Source organism: Muscardinus avellanarius, assembly GCF_963383645.1.
Source record: "Muscardinus avellanarius genome assembly, chromosome: 1".
NCBI lineage: Eukaryota > Metazoa > Chordata > Mammalia > Rodentia > Gliridae > Muscardinus > Muscardinus avellanarius.
Genome location: NC_137786.1, coordinates 124,524,455 through 124,548,417, shown reverse-complemented (window position 1 = coordinate 124,548,417; position 23,963 = coordinate 124,524,455). Strand labels below are relative to the sequence as shown.

Sequence of the window (23,963 nt, the reverse complement as noted above, 5' to 3'; positions counted from 1 at the left end):
CAATCTGCGTGTGATCTGAGTCTAGACTGAGTCCTATGGGAGAGCCACTGAGACTCCGAGAACCTGTGCAGGTCCTTAGCAGATGTTCAGGGAGGATGGAGACTGCAGTCTTTCTCTGCACTTAGGAAGTGGGATCTGAGTGCTCTTAGATGACTTTTAAGAATCCAGCAGTGTCCTTTATGTGTCCCACACATGTTTTTTTTTGTTGTTGTTCCAGATTCTTGTCCACAAAGAAAAGCTTTGGTACTACATAAATCATTGCCCGTGGCACAAAAATATCTGTATAGTACTTTGTATAGACAAATATTGGAAAATTCTCCTCCTCCATCCAGCCTTTTATTGAGCACCTACTATATGTGCCAGCTATTGTCCCAGGTGCATAAATACTTTCATACACATCCTTCTCCTCCACATCTTTTTCTTTGTCTTCTTTCCTCCTGTATAAGAACATAGGCCCTCCTGATGCCATTTCAAGGGCACTTCTTCAGGGTGACTAGAACTTGTTTTTTACCTGGGTGGCCATCCTCATTTTTAGCTCAAAAAAAAGTTTTTGTTCTCACATCAGTGTGCCTCAACCTACCTTTTAGGCTGACTATATGTATTAAATTATTACTATACCCCATAATTAATTAACATACATAACTATTATATGTCAATTAAAAATACACACTTTTTTGAAGAAAAAAAATTGAACCTAGGCACATTATACATCCAAGCTATACCCCCACACCTATTTTACTTTTATTTTTTCACAGAGTCTCATCAAGTTGCTGAGGGTCACACTAAATCACTAAATTGCTGAGACTGATCTGGAATCCCAGTAGTGGGGTTATAGGCATGCTCCATCATGCCCAGCTAAAAAGATACTCTCTTTATATAAGTATAGTATTTTTGAAGTTTGAGATTTGGGTTTATATTTGAGCTTTTGTTTTCCTTTTTGTTTTTGTTTGTTTTGAACTTTTTTAAAACATGTTTTCTATTTCTCACTACTGGGTCCTAAAAGAAAAAATGATATTCTGCCAGGGTATTAGTTTTCTAGTTTCTGGTCTGCCATAACAAAATATCATAGACAGGGTGACTTAAACATCAGAAATGTATTTTCTCACAACCCTGGAGACTGGAATCCCAAGATCAAAGCATCCGTAGTTTTGTCTTGTTCTGAACTTCTCCACTTGGTTGTGTCTTCCTCAGGCCTTTCTCCTGTGTATCTTCATTCTCAGTATCTCTGTGTTCAAGTTCCCCCTTTGCATATGGACACCAGGCAGACTGGATTAGGACCTAGCCAAAAGCTTTATTTTAACTTAATCACTAAACCATTACTTTAACTTCAACATTAAGAATATCATATCTAAATACTGCCAGGCTAAGGTCTTAAGATTAGGGGGAGTGAACACAAAAATTTGCAGGCATACAGGTAGTCCATAAAAATTACTATTCACTGCACAAGGTAAAGATAATATGGAATTTTACTGAAACATCAATATGAAAATGATCCAGGAATACCACTTCTGGTTATCTATCCCAAAAAACAGAAACCAAACTACCAAATTAGTGCATGTGTGCCACAAAATTCCCAATTGCCAAACTATGAAACCAGCCAAGATGTCCATCAACAGATGAATGGAGTACAAAACTATGGAATATGTACACAATGGAATTTTACTCAGCCATAAAAAAGAACAAAATTATGTCATTTGGAAGGAAATGGATAGAACTGGAGAACATTATGCTACACGTGATTAGTCAGTCACAAAAAAGAAGAAATCTGATACTCTCCCTAATATATGGAAGCTAGGGAGAAAAAGGGCCATAGGAAGAACTTTAGAGTAAGAAGGAGAAACAGTAGATGAGTAAATAAGGAGGCCTAATTGAGGATGATGGGAGGGGGAAAGAGGGAAATTCCCTAATGTACATGATGTACATTCACAAACATATTGGAGTCAATCAGCAAGCCAAATATGAGAGGGATGGGGAGGGAATGGGGAGGAATTGGGAAAGGGCTAAATGAATGATGTGTGCATGTATGCCTCTACCATCTTGTATCCCATTAAGATGTATGACTACAATGCACCAATAAAAAAAGAAAAAAATTATTAGACACGATGATTTGTGCTTTTATTGCTGACAGAGAAAGAGGCTGCTAGTAGTACATGGACATGAAGTCACTTGCTTCTTCGACTTTCTATGCTAAACTCAATGAAAGTATGATTTTTTTCAAGTATATAAACATTTTCTTGGTGCAGACGAATCAATTATTGATCCTGCTTTCAGATCCATGGCTTTTCCTATGTACACTATTTTGCATGTATCTCAGAAACAAAATATGACCCAGGTTCAGCCACCTGTGAGTCTCTTGTTTATCAGCTATTGTTTTGCAGTGAATAAATGAACAAAACTATGACTATCCCACCAAAAAAGTGTGTTTCCAATTGGGGATGTAATTCAGTGGTCAAAGGCTAGTATGGGTTAATAAAAAACTCTGGATTCAGTGCCTAGCATCACAAATAACAATATAAGAAAAGTGTATTTCTTTTTTTTAAATAAATTTTTATTGGTGCATTGTAGTTTATACATCTCAATGGGATAAAAACTTGTGGAGATACACATGCACACATCACCCAATCAGCCCTTACCCAATCTCTAACCCCTTCCCTCCCCTCCCTCCTACCCATGCTTGGCTTCCTGATTGACTTTGATATGCTTAAGTACATCATGTGCTTTAAAGAGTTTCCCTTATCCTCCCTCTTATCCCCTCAGATATGTCACCTTCATTGTTCCTCTATAGGGTCCCTTCTTGTTACCCATTTCTCCCTAATATTTTGCAGATTGTGTACATATCCCATAGTTTTGAAATCCACTCATCTGTTGATTTATTTAATCATTAAAAGTTTTACATCCTTTCTTTTGTCTCCATATTCTACTACATGTGTCCTAACTTTATTTTTAGCATTATATTACACTTTTAATTAACGTTACACCTATGAAAACCATAAAAATAAATATATACATTAAAATATACATGTATATATTTATGAATCTTAAATGTTGATGAACTAATAAACTCCCCACATGCATAACCACTGGTTCTACAGGCTCACTTGAAATGGCAGCCACATCAGTACAATAATCAAACAGTAGCAATTATGTCAAGACTGACTGCCAGCAGGCCAATGGCAGAGGTGAGAGGTCACTGAGTATAAGGGGCACACAGATTCCAGAAAAGAAATGTGAAAAGGACTGCATTTCAGTATCCCTTGACTATGATCTTCAAAACGCTACTGGTATGAAGCACTCTTTAAACATGTACCACTTCATTCAAGCTGCACTTCTGCACTTGAACTATTAGCCATGCACACTTTAGGGATGAAGAGACACAAAGCACAAAAGGTGCAGAAGTAGAACCAAACAAGACAGCATGGTTCCCAGTCCAAGTGGTCTTCCCAGTTGAGGACATCCGTGCCAGTGGAGTGAAAATGCAAGGTTAAAGGCACCTCCACATAATTCATGCTACTGTTTTGGTTGACATCAGCAGCCTCTGACTCTTCTTCATTTGAATGTGAAAAATTAGAAAAGAATCATCGTGCCTCCTTCAGGACACGACAACTTGTTACTTAAGGTTCATTGCTTCATGGATGGCACTTCAAATTATTCATGGAATCTTTACCATTTGCTCCAGATTAGTTATAAACAAACATAGACTGGGCTTCAAAACAGAGAAGGGGGAAAAAGCAAAATCCTTTGCATGATTAATATCACAAGGTTTTTATTGTGCTTTAAAAATGTCCACTCTTTTCCCTTGCAAGGACCTGATATATTGACCTCATTTTTCTGATTCTTTATGAACCACACACATCTCTAATGTTTACCCCTCTCTGGCTACACCACAGAAACACTGACCTGTTTTTCATCCCTCATAATCATCAAAATTGTTTATTTCTCTGGGACTCTGCTCCCGCCCTTATCTCTGCCCAGAATTCTCAGCAGGTGGCTGTCCCTCAGTCTTCCGTGAGATCTAAACTCATACACAGTCTCCTTAAAAGATCCCTTAATGACTGCCCAATACACAGTAAACACACAGTTATGTTCTGTATCAGCATCTTAATTTAAGACTTTGTGTAGCACTTTTAAGATATATTCACATATATTTCAGGAAATGTGTAAGTGTGTGTGTGTGTGTGTGTGTGTGTGTGTGTGTGTGTGTGTGCACGCGCTTGCCACTTGCACCCTATCTCTACCTTACTGTAGACAATCAGCTCTCTAAGTGCACAGGTATTTTCTGTCTTCTTTACCACTCTATATCTGACATTGAAAATAGAGCCTGGGCATGATGATGTTTCTAAAACAGAGTAGACGTTCAGCTTATATATTTGCTGATTAAACTATATTATTTGTACCATGTAAAACTTTGAGACAAAATGAGAGTGAAATGTTAATGGTAAGGAGCTGCCTTTAATGAATTAAGATTATAAAATATATTTGAATAAAGAACAAAATTTATCTTCTAACAGTTAGTAGTAAGCAATTGTTACTTCACTGCTTCCTAAGGAAGAACTAGCAGACAGATTCCTAAAGTGGGTGATCATGCCCCCTAGGGGCCTGGAACAAAATACAGCTTCCCTTTAACACATTCTCTTGAGACTGAAGAGAAATGACTGGAGACCAGAGTAAGGAGCCAGCCCAACCCCTGCCCCTCGTATTTCTTCCCTTTGGAAAAACAAAGGAATCTCTCAAAACAAAATCCCCCACAATACTCAACAGAAGTTTATTAAATGAATTAGAAGACAATCAGAATTGTTATTTCCACATCACGCCTTCAGGAATTCTAGATGTGTCCTCGTGAAACACATCATAACTAATATTGATGACTGAGGTTATAACTAACTAGTAGAGCACTTGCCTAGTAAATGTGAGGTTCTGAATTTAACTCTCAGAGGAGAAAAAAAAAGATTTAAAAAATCTAACAATTTGCCACTTCTGGACTTAATTTCATTTAACTTTTTCTATGCATAATTTTACAGTTTCCAAGACTGGGGTGTAGCTTATTGGAAGGAAATTTGAGCAAAGTGCTGGTCTAAATCCCCAGCATCATTGAAAAGGATATAATTTCTAAAAATAAACTGGAAAATGACAGAATGAACTGTTTCCTACTCTCTCTGAAAGGATGATGGATTAAGCCTCATCCATATATTGTCTTCACTTCCAAAAGGATTTTTATAATTAATTTAATTTTAAATAGTACTAAATTATTTGCATTTTATTTTGATTTTATACTAGTCTTTGCATAGTTCTTTGAGGTTTGCTGTTACTGCTGCTGCATTTTGCAATGCTGGGGATCAAACTTAGGGCCTTGTGCATGCTTGACAACCATTATCCCATCACAGTCCATTCTCTCCATAGATTTTTTTTTTTTTTTTTTGCGGGTCTGGGGATGGAACCCAGGGGCATTCTACCTCCGAGCTACACCCCCAGCCCTATTTTTTATTCTTTATTTTGAAACCGTGTCTCACTGAATTCCAAGGCCTCACTAAGTAGCTGAGGCTGCCTGCGAACCGCGATTCTCCGGTGTCAGCCTCCCAAGTGCAGGGATTACAAGCCTGCGCCACCACGCCTGGCCTCTCCATAGATTTTAACATTATATGCTCTATTTGGGGGCATCTCCAACAAACACAGTTCCTGTCTAGAAGAGCACCATTTTCCTCAAAGTCTTTCTCAGTGCTGCATGGACATCTTTATTCCTCAAACTGTAGATGAAAGGATTCAACATTGGCCCCACAATAGTATAAAAAACTGTGGCTATTTTATCTTGATCTCGAGACCCAGTAGGTGAAGGCTTCAGGTACATGAATGCTGAAGCTCCAAAGAAAAGAGAGACTGCAATTATGTGGGAGCTGCAGGTACTGAAGGCTTTGGACCTTCCCTCTGTGGAACGGATACCACAGATGTTGGAGAGGATCAAAGTGTAAGAAATAAATACAGTCAGGCTAGGCACTATTACATTCACACCCACCACAATGAAAACCACCAGCTCATTGATGAAGGTGCTGGTGCAGGAGAGCTGCAGGAGAGGGGGGATGTCACACATGTAATGATTGATGATGTTGCCATCACAGAAGGTGAGTCTCAGCATGCACCCAGCGTGGGCCATGGCACCCAAAAACCCCATCACATACACACCCAGCGTCATCATGAGGCATACCTGAGGTGACATGGTGACCTTGTAGAGCAGGGGCTTACAGATGGCCACATATCGATCATAGGCCATTACTGTCAAAATATAGCACTCATCAATAACAAAGAAGCAGAAGAAAAAGAGCTGAGCCATGCACTCTGCATAAGAGATGATATTTTGTTCTACAAAACTCATCAGCATTTTAGGGGTTATGACAGAAGAATAGCAGAGATCAATAAAGGAAAGGTTGAAGAGAAAGTAGTACATGGGTGTGTGCAGGTGAGGGTTCAGACCAATCAGAACAATCAAGCCCAGGTTCCCCAGCATGGAGACCACATAGATTCCTAAGAAGAGGAAGAAGAGGGGCATCTGGAGCTCTGGCTGCTGCGTTAGACCCAGCAGGATGAACTCGGCCACTGAAGAGCCATTGTCGGAGGCCATTATTCCCTGGGTCAAGTCTGTGGGAAAAGAAGATAAGGCAACATTAAAATGAGCATCCAGCTCTCTTCATCTAGTCCCACTATTAACAAGATCCAGACCCAGAAATGAAAGGATGAATTCAAGCCTGTCCTTCCCTGTGCCTTTGCTTTCTCCATTTTGTAAGCTTGAGAGAATTATAAAGCTGAACATAAAAACACATGGAAGGCAGTTTCAGTGGGAGGAGGTTCAGGAGCTCCTGGCTCTGCAGCATCTCTGGTCCACCTCTGCTTAGAGTATCCACCTCCCTCCCTAGGTCAGTGGTGGTCTCAGCAGAGAGGAGATGGGGCTTTCAAGGACTCACTAGCCCCCACAGATGAGACTTGAAAGAATAAAATAAAAAGATAGGTGAAATCCATCACTCACCCTCTGCATCAGGATTTCAGTAGAGGATCTGGTTAACTCTACTTACCTGTTCTCACAAAGGGAAAATTGGCTATGGTTAGATTGAGAGGTACACAGCCAAGGAAAGAAGTTCTTTTTTTGCTGGTATTGCTTTTGGTAGGGGTAAATTTGGAAAGGAGGAACCAGAGCATAGCCCTTAGGCCCCAGGCTCTGAGAAGCCATGACTTATACAGTAGGATTCCTGGTGGCAGCTTTACTCAATGTGTTCTCTCTATCCTAGGGGTTGGTGAATAGAATCTATGATGCTGAAAGAGCCACCTGTGAACATGGCCCAAGGGGATTTATGATTTAGAAAATCCTAGGGACCTGATTAAAAAATCAGAAGTCCTGTGTTTTCCTCAGAGATCAGGCTTTCCACCTAAAAGAAATTACCTATCCGGCATTTACAAATTAGTTTGTGATAATGACATTGGTTTATTGGAAGTATATCATTTTGCTTACATTTTGATTTATTATTTACTACCAAATGGGGCATATCTCCAAATAGAAAAACAAGAAAACCTGCCCTGTAACCACAGTGGATTCTTCCTAGTATCTGTCTCTCAATGAATTGTTACACATTTCTTTGTTTGTTGTGTGCTCCCTCAATTCATGTGTCTACACAAATTACAATCTAAGCTCCACAATGGCAGGATTTTGACTATGGCAGGCTATACTTCAGGGCTATTTTTGAAGAATCTAGAACAATACCTGACACATGGAGTAGATACTCAATAAATATATGCATAATGAAATTTGGTAGGTGAGGAGAATTTTTCCATATTTCCTGGAATCTATATTGGATACTACACAAATTTTTTTGTGCCGCAAGAAATGGCTTATTTGTAAATAAGAATGTTTTTATTTGTAAATAAGAATGTAGGACAGGAAAACATCTGCAATATGCATAAGGGACATTGCTAGACTCCCTTTTCCCCTCAGTAGCCTTATCTTTATTTTTAAAAAATTTTTGGTACATTGTAGACATACATCTTAATGGGGTACAAGATGGTGGAGGCATACATGCACACATCACTCAATTATCCCTTCCCCAATTCCCACCCATTCCCTCCCCATTCCTCCTTCTCATGTTTGGCTTAGTGATTGACATTGATATGTTTGTTAATGTACATCATGTACAGTAGAGAAATTCCCTCTTCCCCTTTGCCATCCCCTTATTTAGGCCACCTTATTTGCTCATCTATAATATCTCCTTCTTATCTAGAGTTCCTCCTATGATCCATTTTCTCCCTAGTTTTGCATATTAGGGAGAGCATCTGATTTCTTCTTTTTTGTGACTAATTAATCTCACTTAGAATGATGTTCTCCAGTTCCATCCATTTCTCTGCAAACTATGTAATTGTGTTTTTCTTTAAAGCTAAGTAAAATTCCATGTGTACATACATGAAAGAAGAAATTCAAATGACCAATAAATGTATGAAAAATGTTCAACATTATTAGCAATCAGAGAGATGCAAATCAAAACTGCCTTGAGATTTCACCTAACTCCAACTAGAATGGCAATCATTCAAACCACAAACATCAACAAATGCTGGTGAGAACGTGGAGAAGTGGAAACTCTAGTACACTGTTGGTGAAAATTAGTGCAACCACTTTGGAAAACAGTATGGAAGATTCCCCAGAAGAATGGGAACAAACTCACCATATGATCCAGCAATACCACTTCTGGGTATCTACCCAAAATAATGGAAACCAAGCTACCAAACTAATGCATGTGTATCTATATTCATAGCTACACAATTCACCATAGCCAAACTATGGAACCAGCCAAGATGTCCATCAACAGATGAATGAATGACATTGTTAGACTTTTAAAAGTCATCTAAGAGCACTCAAATCCCAGTTCCTGAGTTCAGAGAAAGACTGTAGTTTCTTTACTCCCTGAAATCCACCTAGGAGCTACCCAAACTCTTTGAATACCAGTTGTTCTCCCATAGGACTTAAGTATAGACTCAGAGACTGATTTGAATCCATGGAGTATGGGAAACTCCAAAACCATGGATCCAATAGGAAGCCTTGGGAGCCACTCAAGGTTTTTATTTTTATTTTTATTTTTATTTGTGGACAGATTGCACTAACCACAGCTCTGACTTTGAAATATCAGTATGATGGCACTGGCAGGAATGACAAGTATCTGAGAGATGTATGGGGTGGGGGGGGTGAGCTTCAGAGGAGATATAACAGTCAACAAATCACAAAGGAACAAAGGAAGCAACCTGAATTAAGAGCTCTGCTATAATTAGTTCTGAAAAACAAAGGTATATGAGATATTGAAAAAATATTCAGCAGGAATTCTCACAAAGGGGAAGGAAAAACACAATAAAATTTCCCAGCATAGGAGCCTGAGCATTTTAGTAAATTACGGTGTTGCACTACAGAGAGGTCTCAGAAATACTGGAAATATTAGTAGAATTTATATACTCAGTTTTGAACTAGCATCCAAGTACAAGTATAGATAAGGCTAAATAAAATTTGGGAGAAAAGTGAGAAAATAAAAGTTTAGGAGGGAGGTCACTTTAAAATCAGAGGATTAGTAAATTCAATGAGAGAAAACTCAGAAAAACAGTAGAAGGAACAAAAAAAATTGGAGATTCATCAATTACAGATTTTTTTATTTAAGATAATAGGAAACTCAACCATTGCTAAAATGAGTCACAGTTATTATTCTCAGGCTCTCCCAAATTACTAAGAGATCAAAATTTCCTTAGGGAAAGTTTGAAATGTATCCCACAAGACAGATTGAACCCAGGGACATCTATCTCCAAGCTACACCCCCAGTTCTATTTTTTATTCTTTATTTTGAAACAGAGTCTCACTAAGTAGCAGAGGGCCTCATTATTAGCTGAGGCTATTCGTGAATCTGTGATCCTCCTGTTTCAGCCTCCCAAGTACTGGGACACAAGCGTGCAGCACCATGCCCAGCTACAATGGCTATTTTTCAGTACAAATATATAACTGCAGTAATAATAGAAAAATAAAACTTTGATCACAAGAAAATAAGAGAAGTCAGAACCTCATCTTATACAGTTGAGATTGAATCAGAGATACTAACTTGTATTTCTTTTTTTTAATGAAGAGGTAATATCTTTATGGGGTACATTATGGTAATTCAAGGAATTTATACAATGGGTAATAATCAAATCAAGATAATAAACATTTTTATCTCATAATCATGTTTATGTGTTGGAAATTTTGTAGCCTTTTCTATTCATATATATATCACATAATGTTTGGTTTTAACCAATAGTTACCTTACATGAAGTATCCAAAATGTATGAACATGAATGTGTTCTATGTTTTTACTACATACATTAAAAAGTCAAACTAAATAGTGTAAAGCTTTCTTTTAAACCAAGCAATATGATAATTGCAGAGGAAAGAATAAAAATAGTGAGATTTCAGACTTTTCTTGAGGATAAGACTTTATAGCATTATAATAGTAAGCTAAATATTGAAATAAATATAAATACCTAACATTCAGTTCTAAGAAAATAATATTTAAAAGACTGAATTAAAGTTTGTTAACTAGCATCATTTTCTTCTAAAGCTATTCTTATAAGCCAATGTGTTAGAATTTTCAATAGTCTTATTTTCATATAAACGTAAAGATAACAGGAATAATGAACCATTGTTTTCTGACAAGGCTACCCTACCCTCGCCCTTGCTGAGGTGCATCTTTCTTGAGCTCATTCAAGGTAATGACAGAAAGTGGACAATTTATCTTTTGTGTACACACAAACACAAATGTCATATATACAAACAATAAAAAACTACTCAGCCATAAAGAAGAACAAAATGAATTACCAGGAAAATAGATGGAACTAGAGAATATTGTGCAAAGGGAGATCAACCAGTTTCAGAAAGTCAAGAGTAATGTGTTTTCTTTCAAATGTGGAAGGTAGAGAAAACAGAAAACAAAAGGGTCTTCAGACAAATGAGGAGAGAGACCAGCAGATTAATGGAAGGAGACCAGGGAAGGGAAGTGGGAAGGGGTTGGTGAAAAGGAGGATTGAGTAAGGAAGCAGTTCAAATAATGTTGTATCTATATATGAAGGTATCACTACCAATATCACTCACATGTACTGGACGGGAAGAGTGGAAAGTGGGGTGGGACCCAGAAGAAAATACACAAGTGACATGTGAATGTATATTTGTATCACTTTGAATATCACTATGATGTATTATTATAATGCAAAATAAAATTATAAAATTTTTAAGATATTAAAATTTAGAGTGCAATTTTCTATATGAATAACTTGTTTAATTACTCCAAATGCTATCCAATATCTAATAGGATTATACTACTATGGAAATCACGACACATCTCTCCAGAAAGGCTTAAATCAAACTTAGATTCACCATCCCAGAAAAAATATTCACCATTATAAAAAGATTGAGATGAAAAGTTTCTTTGTAGCACAACCTGTTTATCCTAGATTAGAATTAGGTTCTGCAGGTGCTTGGAATTTTTCTAGTTGGGCATCAAAGCCTTGTGGATTATCTCTGTACTACAGAATTCTTGGCTTGGGACCTTATCTCATATAAACCCGATTTTGAGGCTCACACGAGAACAACTCTCCAGAGTTGTCTATGTTTCTTCACCTTTTTTTTCTTTTCTTCCATTTCATCATAGTATGCACAATGGGATCAAAATTAGGCCGTGCATCATTAGTTCTGTGGCCTTAAACAAGTACCTAACAATGTCTTCATCCAAAGAAGAGGATAAGAAAACAGACATATGTTTTAAAAGTGAGACTTTGTTTTTAAATATACATTACAAAAACCAGTCTCAGAAAGCAAGTAGTTGTATGTTTTCTCTCATATGCAGAAGTTAGAGAGAAATTGGGTAAACAAGGAGACCTCAGATAAAGGAGTAGAAAGTCCAGTGGAGCAATGGAAGGGGTTCATGGGAAGGGGGATAGAGATATAATGAAGGTAACAGTTTAAATAATGTTATGTGCATATACAAAATTATTCATGCCAATTGCAATGACATGTGTGGGGAACGGAAAGGACTGGAGTAGGATCTAGAGGAAAACACATCAGGTGTCATGTGCATAGATATTCCTATTACTCTATACTTATGATATATAGTTACAATGCACCAATAAAAGTAGAACAAAAAAGAAAAAATATATTTAACAAGATTTATAAAGAATGTGGGAAGTTATACAGGTCAACCAGTATAATTATTTTCCTAGGAGACACAAAGACGTCAAAATTACATATTGAGCCGGGTGTGGTGGCGCAAGCTTGTAATCCCCGCGCTTGGGAGGCAGAGACAGGAGGATTATGCAGGTTTGAAGACAGCCGCACTGGCTTAAGAGACCCTGTTTCCAAATAAAAATATAAAAAAATAGGTCTGGGAGTATAGCTGGAGGTAGAAGGGCTTCCAGGAACCCCAGTACCACCACCAAAAAAAAAAAAAAAATGTTGAAAGTACAAATCCTAATTGGTCAAGATTTATCTCATAGAGTTTAGTTTGCATTTTTAAGTGAAAAAAAAAACTTTGCAAAAGAAATCCTCATTATGCAGCTAGAGAAACAAAGAATTTTGACATTACTTGTGACACTGTTCTGCACTCAAGAAGATTATCATGTAATTTTGAGACAAAATTACAGACATATTTGCAGATACATGGAACTATTGGTGACAGTTTCAATCCTATTTATGACAAAATATCACTCAACCAATGCATTACCATTATTGGTGGGTTTGAGAAAAGTGGGCAAAGTGATTAGCCTCATGTATTCTCATACATCCATAGGAATAGAATCTTACACCATTAAATATACAATTCCATTACAGATATCACTTTAAAATCCCAGAATGAAAAACACTATCAAAATAAAGTTAAAAATCTAAAAAATTTTACAACTTTACCTTTTCAAAATTCTTATCATCCATTTAATTTTAATGTTGGCATGAATAATAAAAATTTGAAGCAGAAAATACTGATATAATTACTTCAGAAAAACAGAAAATGGAGAGATTTGTCAGAAAGTACAAAATTCCTTGGATTTTTTGAATAAAAAAGACATAAAGGAAAAAATAGAAGGTAATGTAATATTTATATATGAAAAAATATCATCCTAATGTTTCTATCTTGGGACTAAAACAGGTCTCATAGCCAAGAATAAGTCTATAGGACTGCATTGCAAGTAGAAGAAGAAAATATATTGCAGGAGAAAATCTACCCACATGTTAGAAGAAATGATGACAAGAAAGAAAGAGAAAGAATAGGAGGAAGGTAGGGAGGAAACAGAGAAAAACATCCAGCAGTGGGGACAAGGGCAAGGCAGGCCATTAATTCAGTCAGGCTGTGATCTTCTTCAGAGTTCTCTGCAGAGCAAGCTTCACATCCTTGTTCCTGAGGCTGTAGATGAGGGGGTTCAGCATGGGCACCACAAGAGTGTTGAACACACAGAGGTATTTCCCATAGTCCAAAGACCCTGGAGTTGATGGTTTAATGTAAGTTAGCATCCCAGATCCATAGAATAGGCCAACGGTGACTATGTGAGAACCACAGGTGCTCATGGCTTTGGACCAGCCCTTAGCTGATGACTTACAAATTACATTATGAAGAATCATGGCATAGGAGATGAAGATAATGAGGCTAGATGCAATGATAACTGTGGATACAACGGCAGCACTCACGAGCTCGTTGATGTAGGTGCTGCTGCAAGACAGCTGGAGGAGGGGGACGATTTCACACATGTAATGGTTGATGAGGTTGGAATTACAGAAGCTGAGCCTGACCATGCACCCCGTGTGGACCATGGCACCAGCAAACCCCATCAGGTATGAGCCAATCATCAGCAGACAGCAGAGCCTGGGGGACATGACAACTGTGTATAGCAGGGGCTGACAGATGGCCACATAGCGGTCATACGCCATGGCTGTCAGCACGTAGCACTCTGAATTGACAAAAAGGCAGTAGAAGAACAGCTGAGCCATGCACCCTGAGAAGGAGATGGTGTTCCTCTCTGAAACAAAGCTCATCAGCATTTTGGGGGTGAAGACAAATGAGTAACAGAAATCAATGAAGGACAGATTGAAAAGGAAAAAGTACATGGGGGTGTGAAGTTGTGAATTCAGGCAAATCAGATTAATTAAGATAAAGTTTCCCACCATAGTGGCTACATAGTTTACCAAGAACAGGATGAACAGGGGCAGTTGGAGCTCAGGCAGGTCTGTCAATCCCAGAAGAACAAACTCTGTCACCGAGGAGTCATTTTCCATAGTCATTTTCTTCACAGGAGGAATCTGTAGGAACAGGAGTAAAAGGCTATGTTAACAGTGAACCCTCATTTTTTGGCTTCAGAAGGAGATCCGGAGCTGCAGATTTTCAAGTTCAGGTTGTCTGGAAACACAGCAGGGCATCCAAAGAGCAAGACTTCCAATGTTGATTCTTTAGGAATCCCCATTTCCTTCTTCCTCCACCTTAGCTGTGACTCTCTGTCCAGAAAGATTTCCAGCAGACCTCCTACTGTCTCTAAGCTTCATTTCCTCCCTTCTCAGTCTTCACTAAGGATTAGGGCTGAGAAGCAGTAAAAAGACAGCATTCTCCAGAACCCATGATTCATATAGTTGAGCTTTGAAGGGAGATTATCAAAATAGAGATGATGTAGTGCTCACCTTTTTCCCCCTGGAGACCTCTCTTCTTCTGAACCTCAAGGGCCCTTCCTCCCCATGGTCCTAATTGGTGATGAACAGAGTAATGGCAATTAACACAAATTTGTCTGCAACATTGTAGAAGAGGTACTCTAGGGATTATTACATGATTTCTATTTGAGAATTTCCCACGCAGATTCTCTTAACTTGCAAGAAAGAAAGCACACACTTTATCTGAGCTTCCAAAGCATCGCCTTTCTTAAATGACAATCTCTTTATGGTTCTGTGAAACTGATGAAAAGCAATGATAATTATGCTGACCTTTATGGTTTCCTTCCCACTTGGGTGAGCCCCTGGAGGCTAAAAATTACTGAGCTTGTGTTCACTTCCTCTATAATAGATCTAATGTTGGATCTTTTGAGGATCAACATTCTACTGAATTTATAATTTCCTATCAGAATTCTTGACCTCAGGGCAGAGTAGTGGACAGACCCATTGTGATGCTCCTTGTTAGTTTCTACAGAGTCCTATAAGGAGAATGCCATTCTAGCATGCTCTTATGAGTCTCTGAGATTGCATTAATACAGTTGGAAGCCACATTAGATTTTGACTTTGGGAATTTGAATCAAGGGCTCTGGGTTGAAACAAAAGGTCATAAAATCCTTATACTCATCTCCTCTCTTTCTCTCTCTCTCTCTCTCTCTCTCTCTCTCTCTCTCTCTCTCTCTCTCTCAATTCACTGAAGCCCGTTTCATTACCCCTTGTTCTGCTTGTGCATGCCATTGTATCTCATGTTGCCTCATGCTAATAACTCCTGTGTTAGCATCTATGAGCTCCCACGCATGCTTCTTAACATTTATTTGTGTTGGGAAACTTTGAATCCTCTCTTCTACTAAAAAGGAGAATTTTTTGATCAGTAAATCTTCCCACCTAAAAGCAATTTGTCCCATTGGAAGACTAGGCCAACTAAAAAGTCTTTGATCCCCTCAAAAGAAAAGAAAATTTGAATACATTTACTGATTTAAATCTACAAGCTGATTTTTTGGAAGACATAAAGTATTTGTGAAATTTTTACATCTTATATGCTAACTTTAAGAAAAAGATGAAGAAAACAGAGCTCAATACATGACTGTCCCATGTGGGGTATATGACTTGCTGCTCGCTGCCCTTCAGACTTAACATGACCTGGGAAACCACTTACTGGATTTCACACCACCTGGGATGGAAGATCGGCTCCCCGGGGCCCCTTTGACTCTACTGTGGCAGGAAAGTAGAGTGCCCAATGGTATCTCCCCATTCTGCTATGTTGCATTTGGGGAAGGAAGGAAGTTTACCTTGTTACTTGGTCTCAGTGGGGCATTAGATTTCTACTACCTCTGGACAGGGAGACAAGTTGAGCCTCCTTGTGGCCCTGCTGTGATCACCCAGTGAAGGAATCAGAGACCTTCCTGCTACCACCGAGCAGGAGTGGAGTTTAACTCTCCATTCATTCCTGCTGACATCTGTGAAAGGCAGTTTTTGGCTATTATGAAATGGGTATTATGTTAACAGTGATGTTTCACATTCTGCTAGCCTATTTGTTTTTTATTTGTTTGGTTATAGAGACAAGGGCTTTAATTTTTTTATCTTGGTTGTTTTTTTTTTTTTTTTTTTTTGGTTTGAGTGTGCAGGCTTCTCATACATTTGGGATATGAAGAAAGAAAATAGAAAAATCAATGGTACTTACCACTATATTGTCTCCAAGTTCCAGGATTACTAGGCAGTCTGTCTTAATCTTTCAGAATCCACTTATGTTTATTCATTTTTTACACCTCAGAATTTGTCAATCTCCAGAAAGCTTAAGAGAGAAATGAAGTACTGAATCTGAATAAACTAGATATTGTCACCTTGAGATGTTTAAAATTTTTTGTGCATCTTCTTAAACCTAATCCCTGGTGGATTCCCTGTTCCCCAGTTAGCACATCTCGGTGGTCTGCCATTGATGGACAGAAGTGGCACTCAAATACCCCGTGTGGATAAGGCTCTGTGTTCAATTATGCTCCTGTGTTCAATTTGTCCTGAGCACCTTTCTATTTTTAATTAGAATGTATGCAGTGTCCTTGTCAGCCAGAAATGTGTGGATAATGGATTCTTGCCCATCTCTGCTGGGCATGTCTGCAAACATAACTACAACTTTAGGTATGGAGTCAGTCATTGCCCATATCTGCTTGTGGCTAAGAGTAGCATGTACATAGTACATATGTAGATGTTGACACTTGCCCACAATTGAGCCAGCACTCTTCCTGGTACCATGATCACTAACCTTTATTTTATCCCACCTTTGCATGACTTCTGCATCAAACACAAGGATGGGGAGGTGAGAGATGTTGGCTAAAGGAGGCCTCTGCGAAAATGACATAAATGTGGTTGTCCTTACAGCAAAGGGCTTTTCCTTAGTGATTTGCTTATGACTGATAATTATGCTATGCACAATTTCACAAATAATGAAATGTATGTGAAATGTATGTGTTTACCTTGTCTTTGACAAATTATAAAGCCTACGCAAATCTAAGAGTTACAGTCTTCATTCTTGAAGGAGAAAGGAGGCTCTCCTGCCTTAAATAAAATTCTGAGAGAAACCACTATGTCCTGAGATGCTCTGTCCATTTTCCCTGTAGTATATTCCACAAACTTATCAGATTTAGTTTTGTGTCAAACAGAAACCTAGTATTCTTTAAATTGTCACAGAAGGCTGAATAAACCTAGTTTGTAAAAAATGAGATACTATTCAGCAATAAAAGAAATAAATGTTGGCATATGGATCTGGAGGTAATTATGCTTTGTAAAAACTTAAACATGAGAGGTGACATGTTGCATGAGTTTGTGCATCATTTATAGAATGACAAAGTTACAGAGGTGGAAAACAAATTAATTGTTGCCAGACAAAGATGAAAATGAATGGGCTGGATCATATGGTATGTTTGTTCCCATTCATCTGAAGATCCTCCATACTGTTTTCCAAAGTGATTGCACTACTTTGCAATCCCTCCAACCGTGTATTAGAGTTCCCATTTCTTCACATCCTCACCAGCATTTGTTGTCGTCTGTGTTTTGAATGATTGTATTCTTGGTGGAGTTAGGTGAAATCTCAGGGTAGTTTTAATTTTCATCTGTCTGATTGCCAATGATGTTGAGCATTTTATCATACATTTATTGGTCATTTGAATTTCTTTTTTTGTGAAGTGCCTACTTAGTTCACTTGCCCATTTTTTGATTGGGTTGTTTTCTTAGATCTGAGTTTCTTGAGTTCTCTGTATATTCTAGATTAGATATGACTCCTCTATTGGAGGAATAGTTGCAAAATCTCCCATTCTGTTGGCTCTCTTTTGAGGTTCTTGATATTTTCCTTTGCTGCATAGAAGCTCTTTAGTCTAATGCAACCCCACGTATTGATCCGCCTTTTAGTTTCTTGTGTCTTTGGGGTCTTGTTGAGAAAGTTTTAACCTGTGGCTATGTGTTGAATAAAAGAATGGAAACCAAAATACCAAACTAATGCACTTTGTTCATAGCTGCACAATTCACAATTGCCAAACTATAGAACCAGCCAAGATGTCCATCAATAGATGAAAACTACGGGATATGTACACAATGAAACTTTACTCAGCCATAATGAAGAACAAAATTATGTCATTCACATGAAAATGGGTGGAATTGGAGAACATTATGCTAAGTGAGATTATTCAATCATAAAAAGTAAGAAATCAGATGTTTTCCCTAATGCGCAGAAGCTCGGGAGATAAAGGGTCACAGAAGGAACTATAGACGAAGGAGGAGAAACCATAGATGAGCAAATAAGGAGGCCTGACTGGGAGTAATAGGAGGGGGAAGAAGGAAATCCCTAATGTATGTGATGTACATTCACAAACATATCAAAATAATCACTAAGTCAAAGAAGGAAGGGGGAGGGGATGGGGTGGGAATTGGGAAAGGGCTAAAACGAATGATGTACACATGTATATATGCCTCTATCATTTTGTACTCCATTAATATGTATGACTACAGCGCATCAATATAAAAATAAAAAAAGAAAATGAATGGGTTGTGTAGGATTATTCAGAGGTGTTATCAGGGAGTTTACTGTGGTGAAACAATTGTGAATCCTGATTGTGGTGATGGTTGCTCAGTTGTGCACAGTAGATTGAATTGCATGGAACTGTGCACAGATCTACACGCACATGTGCATGTTAAGCTGCTAGAAGCTGAGTCAGTTCTGAGACTATTTAACATCATTGTTCCCATGCTAGTTTCTTAGTTTTGCTTTTGGTCTACAGTTGTGGGCAATGCCATTTTTGGAGGAATTAGGTAAATAAAGGAAACTCATATGACTCTTTGCAAATTCCTCTGAATCTAGAATTATTTATTTATTTATTTATTTATTTATTTTTGCAGATCATACTGAAAATGGCATACATTCAGATTGTGCTTGGTGCCCTCTTCCACCCCCACTTCCCCTTCCCCTCTCCCAATAATGAGTGTCCAGGTTAACCATGCTACATTCATATTTTTACACATATTTGAATGCAGCCCCTCCATTAATCAACCTCAGCATTCTTCTTCGTCTCCTACCCTTCCCTTTCAGCTTTTCTGAGGTTTCCTCTCCATTATCTGGAATCCTTCTGGTATTCCTAATCGTTCCTAGTTTGGGCATATTAGAGAAAATATATATCCCTTCTCTTTCTGTGCTTAGCTGATCTCACTTAATAAAATGTTCTCCAGGTCTTTCCATCTTCTTGCGAATGACATTATTTTGTTCTTCTTTGTAGTTGAGTAGAATTCCATTGTGTTTATTTACCATAATTTTGCAATCCATTCATCTGTTGATGGAGACCTAGGTTGGTTTCATATTTTGGCTATTACAAATTGTGCTGCTATGAACATGGGCATGCATATGTTACCATAGTTCTCTGATTTCAACCTCGTTGGAAAGATACCCAGGAGTGGTATAGCTGGATCATATGGTGGATCCATTCCCAGTTTTCTAAGTAATCTCCACAGTGGCTGAACTAGTTTGTACTCCCACCAACAGTGTAAAATAATTCCTCTTTCCCCACATTCTTAACAGGATTTGTTGTTATTTGACTTCTTTATGCTTGCCGCTCTGTTAGATGGAACCCTTTTTTTTTTTTGGTGGTACTGGGGTTCCTGAAAGCCCTTCCACCTCCAGGCTACACTCCCAGACCTATTTTATATTTTTTTAAATTTAGAAACAGGGTCTCTTAAGCCAGCAAGGCTGGCTCCAAACCAGCACGATCCTCCTGTCTCCGCCTCCCAAGCGTAGGGATTACAAGCGTGCACCGCCACGCCCGGCTAGATGGAACCATTTTAAAATAAAAACTTAAAAATTACATGCCCTCTCATAAGCACAAGTGCACATTCATCTATGTAAGGAAATTCAAAAGTCATTTCTTGAAGGAAATTCAAAAGTCATTTTTCTTGAATTATCAATCCATGAATAGTGAGTGATTTTTCTTAAATTTTTTTTTAAATTTTGTTTTCTCTTATTTGTTTTGTTTCTGCTTTTGCAGTTCTGAGAGTCTCATGCATGCTAAGCAAGCACTCCACCACAGAACTACACTCAGCCCATAGGTTTTATTTCAATTTGTTAAATGAAAAGATGTATTGTGTCAGAATACACAAGGTAGTTGATTTTCATGAAATAAAAGATCATTCTTGCATCACACAACCTTTTTCTTAAAAATACCTAAAATTGAGCCGGGTGTGGTGGCCCACGCTTGTAATCTCTGTGCTTGGGAGGCTGAGACAGGAGGATTGCACAAGTTTGAAGCCAACCTCAGCTACTTAGTGAGGCTCTTAGCAACTTAGTGAGACCCTGTTTCCAAATAAAATATAAATAGGTCTGGGAGTATAGCCTGGAGTTAGAAAAGACCCTGGGTTCCACCCTCAGTACTGCAAAAAAAAAATACCCTGAAATTAAAATATACTTTTTCTTTATGCATCTAAAATATGCACAATGCTTAATAATTTAAAAGGACCCAAAACATTAAAAATGAACAAGCAAAAACTTTCTGAAATTATACATAAATCTTACTAAAAGTACCATATTACCCAGAATTATAATTAGTAAATATTAATTACATTTATGTCTTTATAAATGTCAGCAAAGACTCCTATAATCAATGTCTGGAGACTGTATAATCCCTGGTGGTAAGTTTGCATCTACTATCACAAAGTAAGGTGTGAGCACAGGCATCATTATTTTCCCCCTTATTGGCTTATCATCAGAGAGGTCCTAAGGGACACTTACTTCTGGATTTCTAATGAGGTCCCAAAGAATGATAAGCCTTAAGCAAATGCCATGTGATCTGTGACATAGAGCTTCTGGAGTTGAGATTGTGGCTGTCTTAAAGTAGAAATTGGTCTATACCTGAGACTGAGTCCTGAATCACTCAAGTCATGAAATCCATGCTCTGACACTTTGCCAGTCCTCATCTGGGAACCTCTGATACATGAAGCCAGACCCTCCTTCAGAACAGTGGAGCTGATGTTTGTAGAGGGAGTGTGAATACTGAGTTTCTTCGTGAAAGGAAAGAGGGTGAGTTCATCAGTCTCCATTTGTCTCTCTCATTCTCTAAGTGGGTAAAAAGTCAAAACTGTTAAGTGAAATAATGAGACCTCAGGAGCACGGGCTCTGCCTCCACTGCCTGCAGCTGTCTCATCTCAGCCTCACTCTCTGACTCCTGCCCCAGCCTGGTATCAGCACAGCAGCTCAGGTGTTTATTAATTACATCACAACATAAGGGGAAGAAAAGATGTGTCTCATTCTTTAAGATTTATTGATATGCTCCATGCATGTTGTAAGAATACAGGTTGCCAAATTTCAAATGCTACAACTAATATAAATAGCACCCAAATTAATTTTGTTTTTCCTTCGTACTCTCATACATGACCTTAAAACACAATCACCATTTTTTTTTTCATTCTTTGTCTAGCCAGGAGAGAGTCGAGGAGAATGTGTAGGAACAGGAATAAATGGTTAAACATAAATCTTAAATTATCAAGGATTTTCTCCAAACTTGTTATTAATTTTTTACTTTATGAGTTCTTGTAGTAAGGTATTTAAAAATCTGATGGACTAGGAAGGACTCCCTTCTAAGAAGTAGAATATTGGTATGATCTCTGCCTTGGAGAAGTTCATTTTTGCTGGTTTACACAAGACAACTGGGGTATCTAACAGAAAAATGGAGGCATGAGTAAAACCTAGGAAGTGAAGGACCAGATGAAGGAGAGAGATTTGACAGATATATTTCTAGTCCCTAAGCTCATTAGCAGGTAGGCTAATACCTCAGGTACTTTATCTTTGTTTTCTAGTAAGGACAGTATCAATTGTTTGTCTTGTTCATCTCATGAAGAAAACAAAGAGAATGATTGAAATACTGAGGAGGAAGATGTGACTGTTCATTCAGGTGCCAGGAACAAGGGAGAACTCTCTTCAACTCAGACACCAGGACCCTTGTTATGAAGAAGAGTTAGGAAGAAAAAAAAATCTAGGACCTCTACTAATGATATTTTCTCCATCTTTCCAGATTTCTAATGATGAGAATGCTGGCTACAAATGCCTCCTTGGTGACAGAGTTTGTTCTTGCTGGATTAACAGAGCGTCCAGAGCTCCAGATTCCTCTCTTTTACATATTCCTAGTGATCTACACTGTCACCATCGTGGGCAACTTTGGCTTGGTCATTCTCATTGGTCTCAACTCTCACCTCCACACTCCCATGTACTACTTCCTCTTCAACCTCTCCTTCATTGATCTCTGTTACTCTTCTGTGTTCAGTCCCAAAATGCTGATGAACTTTGTCTCAAGGAAGAACGTCATCTCCTATGTGGGGTGCATGACCCAGTTGTTTTTCTTTCTCTTTCTTGTCATCTCTGAGTGCTACATGTTGACCTCAATGGCCTATGATCGCTACGTGGCCATCTGTAAACCATTACTGTACAAGATCACCATGTCCCAGCAGGTGTGTTGTCTGCTGTCTTTTGCTGCCTATGTGATGGGACTCGCTGGAGCCGCTGCCCACACAGGCTGCATGCTCAGACTCACCTTTTGCAAAGCCAACGTCATCAATCATTATCTGTGTGACATTCTCCCCCTCCTCCAACTCTCTTGCACCAGCACCTATGTCAATGAGCTAGTGGTTCTCATTGTGGTGGGCATTAATATCACAGTCCCCAGTTTTACCATTCTAACTTCCTATGTTTTTATCCTGAGTAGCATTCTTCGCATCAAATCCACTCAAGGACGATCAAAAGCCTTCAGTACCTGTAGCTCTCACATCATTGCTATTTCTCTGTTTTTTGGTTCAGCTGCACTCATGTATCTTAAATATTCTTCTGGATCTATGGATCAGGGGAAAATTTTTTCTGTTTTCTATACTAATGTGGTGCCCATGCTTAATCCTCTGATTTATAGTTTAAGGAACAAGGATGTTAAAGGTGCACTGAAGAATGCCCTGATTAAAATTCAAAGCAGAGACATATTCTAATTTGAAGCAGTAATTATGCAAATAAATTAAGTACCTTACTTTTTTGTGTGGTACTGGGGACTGAACCCAGGGGCATTCCACCTCTGAGCTACACCTGCAGCCATATTTTATTCTTTATTTTGAAACAGGGTCTCACTAAGTTGTAGAGGGCCTCACAAATTGCTGGGGTGGGCTGCAAACCTGAAATCCTCCTGTCTCAGCTTCCTTCGTAAGTACTAGGTTTACAAGATTGTGCTACCAAACCTGGATTTTGTGTTGTTGTTTTTTTCTGGAAGACATTTTGGTCATACATATGTAATGTTTACTGATCATCTTATATGTGGTTTAGTAGAATTTTTTCTTACTATTTCTGTTACAGGTAATCTTGTCTCATTTTTTATTACCATGTCCCCATCACTTTTCACAATCTCCTAAATAAGTAAAGGCATGATCATCAAATAACAGATGCACTGATTTTTTTTATTATTATTGCTTCATAACCTTCCTATCTCCTGAGATATTCTTTAACTGAAAAATCTTTTTGTGTTTCAACATTGCAAAATATTCAAATAATAGGTTTCTTACCTACACATGGAAATGCCATATTTTATAGAAGCATTTGCATTACTATCTATAATATTATTATAGGCAATAAAATTTGATAAAATGTCTTCATTATATGCTTTATAAAGTTTAAAACAGAATTAGGTCTTTTAATCTTATTATTAACTTATTAATGCTTTAACTTATTATTCTGATTTTTTATTTTTGACCAGTG

General features: G+C 38.2%; 2 protein-coding genes across 2 annotated transcripts in view; one reads left to right on the top strand and one right to left on the bottom strand.

Moving 5' to 3' along the window:
• Window positions 1-23,206, top strand: part of LOC308278695 (uncharacterized protein) — a gene marked incomplete at both ends in the record, with an annotated part of 29,993 nt that extends 6,787 nt beyond the window's left edge. The window contains 6 exons of the mRNA XM_080718644.1: window positions 3,093-3,179; window positions 6,026-6,113; window positions 6,222-6,448; window positions 13,637-13,852; window positions 16,749-16,843; window positions 22,249-23,206. Of these exons, the coding sequence (XP_080574770.1) occupies window positions 3,093-3,179; window positions 6,026-6,113; window positions 6,222-6,448; window positions 13,637-13,852; window positions 16,749-16,843; window positions 22,249-23,206 (1,671 nt within the window). The remainder of the gene's footprint in view (window positions 1-3,092; window positions 3,180-6,025; window positions 6,114-6,221; window positions 6,449-13,636; window positions 13,853-16,748; window positions 16,844-22,248) is intronic.
• On the bottom strand, window positions 5,678-6,610 carry LOC308271907 (olfactory receptor 8B3-like; the record flags this gene model as incomplete). Its single annotated transcript, XM_080708565.1, has 1 exon — window positions 5,678-6,610. One exon carries the CDS (start codon window positions 6,608-6,610, stop codon window positions 5,678-5,680), a length of 933 nt encoding a protein of 310 aa, XP_080564691.1.
• Window positions 23,207-23,963: the final 757 nt, after the last annotated feature.